Consider the following 12,172-nt stretch of genomic DNA (forward strand, 5'->3'; position numbering starts at 1 on the left):
ATCAGTTCTTTCCTTTATGGACTATCGTTTAGTAGCAATGTAGAGACAATCTCGCGGGACAGCGCCGAATCACATCGGTTACCTGCCCTTCACTGCGTCAACTCGTTCGGTTCGGCAGAAAGTAGTTCATTGATCGTAGAAAGAGAAGCCTCCCCCGAAAATGCCAATGAATCTGTTAATGGATATTTTTGTAGAATCAAAGTGCGTCTTCGGGGGCGTTGGGATTTTTCTTTCTCTTCTATTTTTTCACCTTGTGTCATATCTTCTTGCAGTTGAAAAGCAGTAATTAAACCGTGGTAGGATCCTACTGGTATAATGGATGGAAATATTTGTGAGCTAAAGATGTCACCTGGGATTTGGTGACTGCATTTTTATGATATCTCGCATTACAAAAAAAAAAAGGTTTTAAGTGGACAGTTTTATAACAAGCTTCTCAGGGACTTTTCAGGAATCATATTAAAAGTTTTGTGTTTCTAACAACAAACGTGTGTAATTAATATTTTGAGAAAAAATTAATGTAAAAAAATAATTCTTCATTTTGTTAGATTTATTGTTTTGTTCCTGTCCAAGATGATCCGGTAAAGATCATGTTCTGAAATCAAACTTTGTTCGTTTTAATATTTTATTGCTGAACTGAATTTTGAGTGTGTGTTTACTTCCTGAGAGGGGAGAGAAGAGTATTATTATTGTATATTTTTGTTTTACTTTTTAATACAGTTCATCCACGGAAATGCTTCCTCTATATTCAATGTTGTTGTGTATTTATTGTGCATTCTGATGCTTCCTTAAAAATGACAAAACAGTTGGTTTTTAAGCAACGAAGATAAATATGCTTTCTTCTAAAAAGATATGTTTTCTTCTAAAAAGTAAATCTCCCTCTTAATTTAAAATAACAACCGTCACTAAAAAGAAGTAAAATATATTAAAATATCCGAAAAAAATCATTTTTTCCACTTATTTATTGGATGCATTCTATTTAAAATTTAATTTTGTTATTGCGTTTTAACTTTTTGACTTTGGGGATTAAAAGCTATAAAATGCTATATTATAAGTTATTTTAATTCATAGCTCCTATATTAAACATATTTGCAAACATATTTCCAAACATATACACCATTAGAATAGAATGCTAAAACAATTATTTATTACATTTGATAAGTATGAAAGGCAGTCAACATTATACAAAACAATAAAATATGTTTGCTTCTTACTCTACCTTAAAGATTGGAGCATTCTTTCTGGGAAACATATATTCTTCATTTTGTGTGAGTCTGACATGAAAGTCTGATAAGGAAAAATTTGTATCCTCTCTGGTCCCTCTTGAGTATAATCAATAGAAAACAATCAGAACCAGTGAACCACGAGGATCAGTGATCTACAGTATTTTTGCTTCACGTCGCTTATTGAGATCTGGTCCTGCTTATGACATTTCAGGGTATTTAAGGGGGTGTAATCACTTGTTAATTACTGCCAGGCGCATTGTTTCTTCGAATGCTAGATTCCATCTACAGTGTCTAGATTATTTAATCAAAGAAACGTCGCAACCAAACTAAACATACCCAATATATTTAACCAATTAAATATATGATTCACCATTTGACAAAATATGATTATTTCAAATTGAAAGTTCAAATTTATAAACGTTAAAAATTTAATGTAAGAATTTTTGCCGTTCTATTTAAAATAATCTATTTCACCTGATAAAAAAAAGCTTTTGTAAATATATCCGAAATAAGGATTTGCCCTCAGATATCCTGATTGAGAGCAGGCTAAAAGTTTTCCTCAATTAATGATGATGAAGTGGTGCACATATAAACAAGGCAATTCACGTGATGTGTCATTGATAGACCCAGACGGTTAAGAAACCAATCGCTTCAGTCGTTTCCACGGCGATCAGTTGGAATACGTATTAGTCGAGAAAATCGTCATACATTCATTGCTTGCGCTCCTCAGCTGATATTTTATATCATTATTTGATATTTGAAAATCAAATGTTTTATTAAAATAACTGGATTCGATATTAAATAACCAGAATAGATTTTTGTAAAACAGAATAATACATCAGAAAATTTATCCATTTTAGCTCAAATTGGCATATACATGTAATGAAAACAGGACAAAAGATTCCGTCTAGTAATCTTTTATTCAATTAAGAATCTTACTACTCGTCTACTTGACAAGCGGAAATGTACAGCTTTTATAGTTTGGATTATCAAAGAGGAGATAATCCATATTCACAACATTTCACAAAGTTCTCACTGATAGAGAAGAAAACCCCTTAAATATCCAGGCTCCCTACGAGCTCACATTTGCAGACTCGGCCGTATATGATTCGGGGTTGGAGTACTCAAACAGGGAAGCTCTTCAGTGCTAGCCTATCTGTGGGCTCTAAAATACCTCGCTCCGAAATGTTCCCTTCTCAGAGGAGCAGGCCGATCCGCGTCAGAAACAGTCTCTGGATTAACACCGTTTTTCGGTGTTAGTCCTTCATCTGTCAGGGATTCAGGTGTTGGCCTATCCGAAGTGTCTGACAGAGCCCCAAAGGAGACAGTGTCATTAGACGACATATCAGGGGCAATTTCAGTGTCATAATCTTCCGGAAGGGCTTCAGTGTTAGGGGGAGTTGACCAGTCCTCAGGGGCTGTCCACGGTTCTGGTACGTCTCCAGCAGGTGCTCTGAGAGACACATTAGACTCTCTACCATCTGCATGTCGTACTAGAGCGTACTGAGGGTTCGCCTCTATGAGTTTCACCTCGCCCACCAAGGGATCGTTCGTGGTGTAACGTGCATGTCGTATCAGAAACACAGTATCGGGTCGAGAAATTAAGATGAAAGCGAAACTCCTGCCGAACTCTGTCGCTGAAAAGGTAAAAACCTTTCGTGTGGGGTGGTATTCGTGGCGATACACAATAGAGACCGATTGGCATATAATGCGACAAGAAGGAGATTTTCCCAATTATCAATCGAGCATCCGTTATTTGATGCAGCCAATTGAACAGTCTTCCAATTAATGCCGTTATATCTTTCGCATTGACCGTTACCCTTAGGTTTCTAGAGAGTTATCCGGCTTATAGCTACTCTTCGTTCCTGTAGAAATTGTCGAAGCTGCTCTTACATGAAAGAAGCCCCTCGGTCCGAATTGATATAGGCAGGAACTCTAAAGACGTCGGATATTAAGCAGAGGCATTTTATAATTGCAGTAGCCGGTATGTCTGAGCAAGGGAAGACAAAAGGAAACCAACAAGTCTTTTAAACGGTTGTGTTGCTTTTATTGAAACGCCAGGTTTGGGTTTATAAAACCGAGGCTTCAGTTCAGCATACATTCAGCAGGAATGTGTAATTCTTTTTACCTTCTATACTGAGAAAGGCAAGTTTCTACACCTCACAGCATGAACCATTCGACTAATGCCCTGGTGACAGAGATTGTTATGTAGCGTAAAGAGTTCGTCCCCGCTTGATGCCGTACAGCATACTCTTGACAGTGTATCAGCTATTAAGTTCTCCTTGCCGGGTCGGCAGCTGATGTCAAAGGAGAAACAAGATGGTTCGATTCTCCACCTCGCTATTTTCTCATTCTTTATTTTGCTTGTAGTCTGAGAGGTGAATATAAAAGCAACTGATTTTTGGTCAGTAATAAGTTTAAAGTGGCGTCCGATCAGGTAGTGTTGCCATTTTCTTAATACCTCAACTATCTCGGAGACTTCCTTTTCAATTGCGGGGTGGCGTCGTTCAGCCCGTGAGAGGGTCATTAAAAAAGGGCTACAGGACGATCAGCTTGTTTCAATAGCACAGTCTGACGCATCCGTTTCAAAAACCAGAGGAATATTTTGATCTATTGTTGTAATTGCTGATTTCACAATATCCTTTTTCAGTCCCTCTGGTGCCTCAACGGCTTAGCGGGACAGAGGAAACGTCTCTACTTTTATTAGAACGATGCAATCCATCGGGAGGAGTGAGCAAACATGCTCATAGCACGTCGAAGGGAAGGCCACTTATGAGGGGCAGACATCTGGAGTAAAGGTTTCACTCGATCTGCGCCCGGTGCTATAAAACTTTTGCTTATGGTATACCCCAGTAGGTTTATTTTGTCCAGTTCAAACGAGCATTTGTCGTCGTTTACGGTAAGGTTGTATTTGTCGACGGCGGATATGAACCGTCTGAGATTTTCGTCGTGTTCCTTTTTATTATGACCATATACTGTGACGTTGTCAATGTACGCAAATGTACCTTCCAGTTTCTCATCCGTTATAATTTGGTCGACTATCCTTTGGAAGTTTGCTATCCCATTCGTAACGCCAAAAGGAATAATGCGAAATTGATATAGTCGCCCGTTCGCCTCGAAAGCTGTGTAGAGCTTGTCTCTAGGTCTAATGGCGATTTGATTGTATACGCTTTTCAAATCCAGAGTGCTAAACATACGATATTTGGCTGTTTCGCCTAACATTTCATCTATCCTGGGTAGTGAAAAGGCGTACAAAAGAGTAGATCTATTTATGGTTTGGGAGTAATCTATAATCATTCTCTTTTATGGTTTTCAGAAGTGGTTATAACTACCTGAGCACTCTAGTGTGGATTTGCTTGGCTCAATTGTACCTTCCTCGGGTAGTCAATGAATTTGTAATTATTATGAGAAAAACGTCTGCTTCTCACTGCTATGGGTTTGCAGTATTCAGTTAGGTTTTCGAAAAGTGACAGGTACTGGATTTTTGCTGTCGCCAATCAACAAATTTTCAACGCGGCCATTGAACCGCCAAACGGAATTTCAATCTGAGTGTTGCTGCAAAAAATTATGTCCCAGTATTATTTTGCAACAAAGGTTTTTCATTGCGGATAATTTAGTGGTTTTATAGGAGACGTCATTAAATAGTAAGTCCACCAACCAATAACCACTTATTTGTGCAGACAATGACGCGTTTGCCATTGTTACTCTGCTGGAGGAGGGAACAAAATACACTTTGTTGGTTTTTACCAAGTTTTCTTTGATAAAGATTTCTGAGCTCCCGGTATCGAGCAAAGCATTCGTAGATCTCCCGTTAATTTTCACTTTTACGTTTTTGAAAGGCGGTCACGGGAGGCGGTTAAATTGCAGATGTATTTTGACTTTTGGCTTTGTATAGGGTTCTAGAAGACTTGCATACCTTTGAAAAATGACCAAGTTTTCCACGTTTATGGCAACGAGTGTTGATGCAAGGAGTGTTATTCATGCCAGGAAGCTATATGTCTGCATGTGCATTTTGATTTAAATAAAAAATATTTAATCTATTTTGTTTTCTAATTTATAAAAACTATCGTATACTTCGAGAGTGCCATTTTAATGTAAATCTTTAAATTAAGAGATGCTATAATAATTGTGTGCAATTAGAAGTCGTATGATGAAAGGGGGGATAACTTTGCTAATCTCTTAACGTAATTGACGTAACTCTACTATCGTTTAGTTTGTTCTTTCGTAAATCGGTGGATTTTTTTTCTGCTGTGTGTAAACCGATGAAACAGGAAGGCGTTCGTTAACCGAAGTTTGATTATTTTATAATTTTATAGGTTTATAGTAACATCTCGAACGCTAAATACAGTTCCTCGGCCGTCGATGTTTGCAGCCTTTTTAATCACGTAAGTACATTTTGAAGATATTTTAAACTATTTTTTGTCTAAAGAGCTTTGTGTTCTTTTTTATTCTCATTTTAATTAACTTCTTAATTGTTTGTCATATTCTACATGAGAATTTGATCGTTTTTTTTGTTTGTTTGTTGTTGTTGTTTGTTGTTGTTGTTGTTGTTGTTGTTGTTGTTGTTGTTTTTCAATAAAAAGAAACGAAAAACAAGATTTGCTCCGCTTTGCTAAACTTATCGATCGTTAAATTAGGTTTTCTATCTTTATTTTTTTCGTAAACCAACTTTTCCCTATTTAATATTTTCTCGGTTATTTTCTCTTCGAACTCCGATATGTACGTTGTATATTAATTTTTCACTTAATACAGTTTATAACGTTAACTTTTACATTGAACCAATTTAATTTATACTGTGGTTATTACATTGAACCATTGCCTTTCTTACAGTTTCATATATTTGAAGGGACTTTTTGCCATTCATGGCTTATTGAATTTTTCAATAATGGGATATATGTTTAAATATTTAATTATATGGTCCTCTGAAGTCTTAGTCTCTATGTATAATATATATGTGCGTGTATGTGTGTGTGTGTCTGTGTGTCTGTGTGTGTATGATAAATGGGACCAAGTAAAGATTAGATACCCCGGTAGCAGACGGCAAAGATAGGCGCACATTTCCATTGACACCGGTTGTTCGACCTTGACATTGCCGTAAACACGTCAAATAGCAGACATGTCAGAATGTTCGCGAGCAAGATTTTTTAAAAACATATTTACAAATCTTTTTAAGATTTAAAAGGAAAATATATATTTACAAAACATTTTCTTTAATATTAAATATTTACAAAACTTTTAAGGATAAAAAAAAACCTTTCTATTTACGCAAAAAAAAATTCTTAATGTAAGTAATAAAACGAACGTATTTAAACAAAATGTATTTAAATAAATTGGTGTCTTTCTGGGTGCGTTCTTTTTATATATTTACAGAACTTTTTAATAAAACTATTAATAATAATAATAATAATAATAATAATAATAATAATAATAATAATAATATGAATAAATAAATGGTAAATTTTTACGACGTGCCCACCCCCAGCATATTATAAACACTCCATCCTCCCTATGTTAAGAACGGCTTTCGGAATAACACCCCCAACCTCAAAAGCCGTTCTTAACATGGGGAGGTTGGGAGGTGTTTATTCCGAAAGCCTTTCTGAACATGGGGTGGTTGGGGGTGTTTATACTACGCCGGGGCAGGTCGTAAAATAATACCAAATAAATAAATAAACCGACGTTATAACTGAGAATTTCGGATGATGTCAATTAAAAAATACATAATTTAAAAAAAAAAAAAATGAAATTATTATAACCAAAGTTTTTAATAGAAGAAACGAATATAAAATAACTGACTTGTTCGGATTTTTGCGACCAAGATTAATTTTTATGTACAGTGTGTGTGTGTGTGTGTGTGTGTGTGTGTGTGTGTGTGTGTGTGTGTGTGTGTGTGTGTGTGTGGGTGTGGGTGTGTGTGTGTGTGTGTGTGTGTGTGTGTGTGTGTGTGTGCGCGCGCGTGTGTGTGTGTGTGTGTGTGTTTATCTGTGTGCGTTTTAATACACTTCAATATTTACTTAAAGTGTGATGTACGTAGGTGGTCAGTGAAAGGAGAAATCCTTCTAGACCGAGGCAATTTTTTATGTATAAAATAAAATTTAAAAAATGAACTCTATAAATTACAAAACATTAGAAACTGAAAATTTCGGACGCTAAACTTGTACTTAATTTGTCTTTATGGAGAACTAAACAAATAGCAAGTTTTTTGTTTGTTTTGTTTTTTAGACAAAAATGAAAATTATAAAAAGATCTGTACACTTCATCTTTATAAAAATAAAAGTTATAAAAGATATGTGAATAAAATATATTTTTTAAAATCTCGATTGTTTATACTTGTAATTTTATACATAAAAAATTGCCTCGGTCTAGAAGGATTTCTCCTTTCACTGACCACCTACGTACATCACACTTTAAGTAAATATTGAAGTGTATTAAAACGCACACAGATAAACACACACACACACACACACACACACACACACACACACACTGTACATAAAAATTAATCTTGGTCGCAAAAAATCCGAACAAGTCAGTTATTTTATATTCGTTTCTTCCATTAAAAACTTTGGTTATAATGATTTCATTATTTTTTTTTTTAAATTGTGTATTTTTTAATTGACATCATCCGAAATTCTCAGTTATAATGTCGGTTTATTTATTTATTTGGTATTATTTTACGACCTGCCCCGGCGTAGTATAAACACCCCCAAACCACCCCATGTTCAGAAAGGCTTTTGAGGTTGTGGGTGTTATTCCGAAAGTCGTTCTTAACATAGGGAGGTTGGAGTGTTTATAATATGCTGGGGGTGGGCACGTCGTAAAAATTTACCATTTATTTATTCATATTGTTATTATTATTATTATTATTATTATTATTATTATTATTATTATTATTATTATTAATAGTTTTATTAAAACGTTCTGTAAATATATAAAAAGAACGCACCCAGAAAGACACCCATTTATTTAAATACATTTTGTTTAAATACGTTCGTTTTATTACTTACATTAAGAATTTTTTTTGCGTAAATAGAAAGGTTTTTTTTTTTATCCTTAAAAGTTTTGTAAATATTTAATATTAAAGAAAATGTTTTGTAAATATATATTTTTTCTTTTAAATCTTAAAAAGTTTTGTAAATATATTTTTAAAAAATCTTGCTCGCGAACATTCTGACATGTCTGCTATTTGACCTGTTTACAACCAACCAACGGCAATGTCAAGGTCGAATAACCGGTGTCAATGGAAATGTGCGCCTATCTTTGCCGTCTGCTACCGGGGTATCTAATCTTTACTTGGTCCGATAAATGTTCTGAATTTGTTTGAAAGGCATTTATATTCATACAATTGTTTCTGCTCATTTTCAAAACATACACCCTTTCTCTCTCTCTTTCTCTCTCTCTCTCTCTCTCTCTCTATATATATATATATATATATATATATATATATATATATATATATATATATATATATATACTATCATGGGTGCCTGGCATTTCCCGGGTGTTTGGAGGTGTGTGCTGAGCAAAAAAAAAGTGGTAGTAGGAAGGCAGGCTCGAACCCGTACTGCGAAGGAGGAAAAGAACGGGAAAAAACGTTACGTCTTTGCTGTTACGACCACTGCCAAACCGGAATTTTAAATTAAGTCTAGACAGTCGAAAAGGGGGATGACTTTCGAAAATATCGGTGAAAAAAGCCATCCCTTCCTGTAAAAATGTGTCCAGTTGTGGGTGAAGAAATTAATGTTTTTAGCCAATTTTTCGATATTTGTCGTCTGAAGGGTCGAACTTAAAAACGATACTGATCTTGTGAAAATTCGTTGCCTCTGTCGAAAGTTTTCGGTAGACATGCAAACATACATACATACATTTATATATTGGTAGCTCAAATTTTCAACCCAAACCGATTACAAAAAGCTTGCCCTATCTCTGAATACCCTTTATGTCAAATTTCAAATGTTTTGTCTGAGTACTTTGGTAGAGACAGCAGACGTAAGATTTTTAAACTTTGACCCATATTATGACCCCTTTACATTTATTGTTTTGGGTTCAAATCAAGTTATTAAGTTAGATCCATACCCCAGGAACCTATATCTAAAATTTCAATTGTTTATACCCAAAATTGGCGGAGGAGTTTGGTAGAGTTCTCAAAGGTCAAACCCTTTAACAGCTACATTTCTGGCCGAACACGGATTACAAAGATTTTCCCAAATCTCAGTACCATGGATATCAAATTTCGAGTCTGTAGACTGAAAATTGACGGAGTTAATGTACACAGACAGACAGACAGACACACACACACACACACACTTTCACTTATATATATATATGTGTGTGTGTGTGTGTGTGTGTGTATGTGTGTGTGTGTGTGTGTGTGTGTGTGTGTGTGTGTGTGTGTGTGTGTGTGTGTGTGTGTGTGTGTGTGTGTGTTTCGCATATGCGCTGCAAATCTTACTCAGGTTTGTACATATGTTTATAAACAAATATTTCATGATATATGTTGCTTTCCGCCAAACACGGTTATTTAAAAGTTACTTAAGGCGCTCATATAAAGTTAAAATATAAAAAATACGTCGCATTAATGTTTGATTTAAAGAATTAAAAACTGTCTGCCGCCATCAATCTGAAAAATTCGCAGTTTTCACGTGAATTATCTCCTCTGATCCATTCGAAATTATCATGACTGTTTGAGTCAACCGCAACTGTGTAATATATGCCCCCCTTCAAATATTTGTAAATATGAATTTAGCGAAACTGTTCATAAACTTGAAATTGCATCGTCTTCGTTTTGTACACGATATGTGATCATGTGTCTGCATGTGTGTGTGTGTGTGTGTGTGTGTGTGTGTGTGTGTGTGTGTGTGTGTGTGTGTGTGTGTGTGTGTGTGTGTGTGTGTGTGTGTGTGTGTGTCTGTGTGTGTGTCTGTGTGTGTGCGTGTGATAGAAGAACTGCTAAGTTATTGTTCTGTTTTCAGTTTCAAAAACGAGATTATATAAAACAAACAAAAAATCTTTTTGTTTCAGATGGTTGACTTTTGGACAAATCTTGAATGGCCGGAACCATGTGATGCCTATTCATTCACTGCCAATTTAACTCAGGTTGGTTGCCCTTCATCCAAGACACGAACTTTATTGTTGAAGAACCATTAACTCATCGTTGCATACATCATCTACAAAAACCAAAAGTGGAAGAATAAAACAAAAAATAATATTAAATCACTTTTTATCCATAAAGTCTAAGCGAAAACAAAAACACAAAAAAATCGGACTACCTTTTCTTTTATGGATTTCCTTTTGTGATTTACAATGCGCAATTTAACCTCAAGCGTACTTTAGTATTTTTGATTTTCCTCATTTCAAGGAGATTAGATACAAAGTCGTGAGTTTGATGAAAGTGCTTCTGTGGAAAGAACTGGATTTGAACTTGGCACACCCAGATTTTCAGTCCGTGTCGTTAACCATTTAGCCACTGTCCTCATTCATATGTTATGATTCCTGGCTAGGCAGAATTTCTACGATAAAAACAGACCATACATAATATTTATACAAATGAGACAAAATAAGGAAATTAATTTAGCAGTCCATTTCATGAAGTCTGTCTGGATTTAATTATTAGGAATATACTATATTAGAACAAGTATATTTTAATAAATTGTACTGAATTAAGTTAATCTATTGCAAATAACGTGGTAAAACAATAATAAGTAAAAGTTGGCTAGTAAGAATCAAATTTGGATTTGTCAGCTAAAATGCTATTTAAGTTTAACTTTGAAAATCCAGCCAAAATTACAATTTTCCTTTTTTTATTTTTTATTGCCACCCAGAATTAAGGTTACTGCTATAGTAAGAAAAATGGGTTCTTCTTTTATTTGTTCTACACTTGATTATTCATGGCACCAGTAAAAGAGTAAAATAATTAACGGAATTTCAGGTTGACTGTTACAATTTGTGTTGTTCTTATTAAAAAATAATAATAATTCTTATAAAAATACACGTTATTAATTAACAACTTCAGATCGTCCAACCGTGCTGTATGAGAGAACGTGGCTCGGGATTTTACGTTCGTTTTTGTTTCGCTTTTTACTTTTCAGTGAATATACAATTTCGTTTCTTTTCTCAGTATTTTTGGTTAAAATGGTTTTCGTCGATGCATTTTTTTTTTGTGATAATTATTAGTGTTATATAATTATTATTATTATTATTATTATTATACAAAAATAATTATTAGTTGTATACAATTATTATTATTATTATTATTATTATTATTATTATGCAAAAATAAGTATTAATGTTATGCAATTATTATTATTATTATTATTATTATCATTATTATTATTATTATTATTATTATTGTTGTTGTTATACAAAATAATTATTAATGTTATACAATTATTATTATATAAAAATCATTATTAGTGTTATACATTTATTATTAATTTTATACTCTAATAATTATTAGTGTTATATTATTATTATAATTCTTATTATTATTATTATTATTATTATTACTACTACTACTACTACTACTACTACTACTACTACTACTACTATACAAACATAGATTTGGCAATGACTCATGGGCATGCTATCATTGACTTCATTAAGATAAGCGTAGAAAATGTCATGTCAAGTCAGCTTGTTAATTAGTATAATTGTTGATCAATACAATTCATTTTATTTTGTTTGAACTCTTTGTTGTGTTTTCATTAATAAAATGTTATTGCTTTTTATCAGAACATTTGCGACAATGCCGTCATGTATGCCGACCTCATCCACGATAAATTGTATTCAACCGGCTTCTATGACGAGGACAGACAGTTTGATGTTTCTGAACAGGTAACAATACATGCGCTTATTTCTTCTTTGTTGCATTACACATTCAACCGTTATCTAAAGAAGATTGTGAAACGACATGAATGTAACGTTTTCACTTATTGATGCGTGTAACGAAT

The 12,172-nt window shown here is 34.1% G+C and overlaps 1 protein-coding gene across 1 annotated transcript in view; it reads left to right on the forward strand.

Annotated features, from left to right (window-relative positions):
• Positions 1-12,172, forward strand: part of LOC145259891 (BAI1-associated protein 3-like) — a 2,054,292-nt gene that overhangs the window by 1,937,709 nt on the left and 104,411 nt on the right. Inside the window, exons 22-24 of the mRNA XM_080117785.1 lie at positions 5,540-5,608; positions 10,245-10,319; positions 11,955-12,056. Of these exons, the coding sequence (XP_079973911.1) occupies positions 5,540-5,608; positions 10,245-10,319; positions 11,955-12,056 (246 nt within the window). The remainder of the gene's footprint in view (positions 1-5,539; positions 5,609-10,244; positions 10,320-11,954; positions 12,057-12,172) is intronic.

The sequence above is a fragment of the Euprymna scolopes genome, chromosome 35, assembly GCF_053919585.1.
Source record: "Euprymna scolopes isolate OS-2025 chromosome 35, ASM5391958v1, whole genome shotgun sequence".
In the NCBI taxonomy this organism is placed as follows: Eukaryota; Metazoa; Mollusca; class Cephalopoda; order Sepiida; family Sepiolidae; genus Euprymna; species Euprymna scolopes.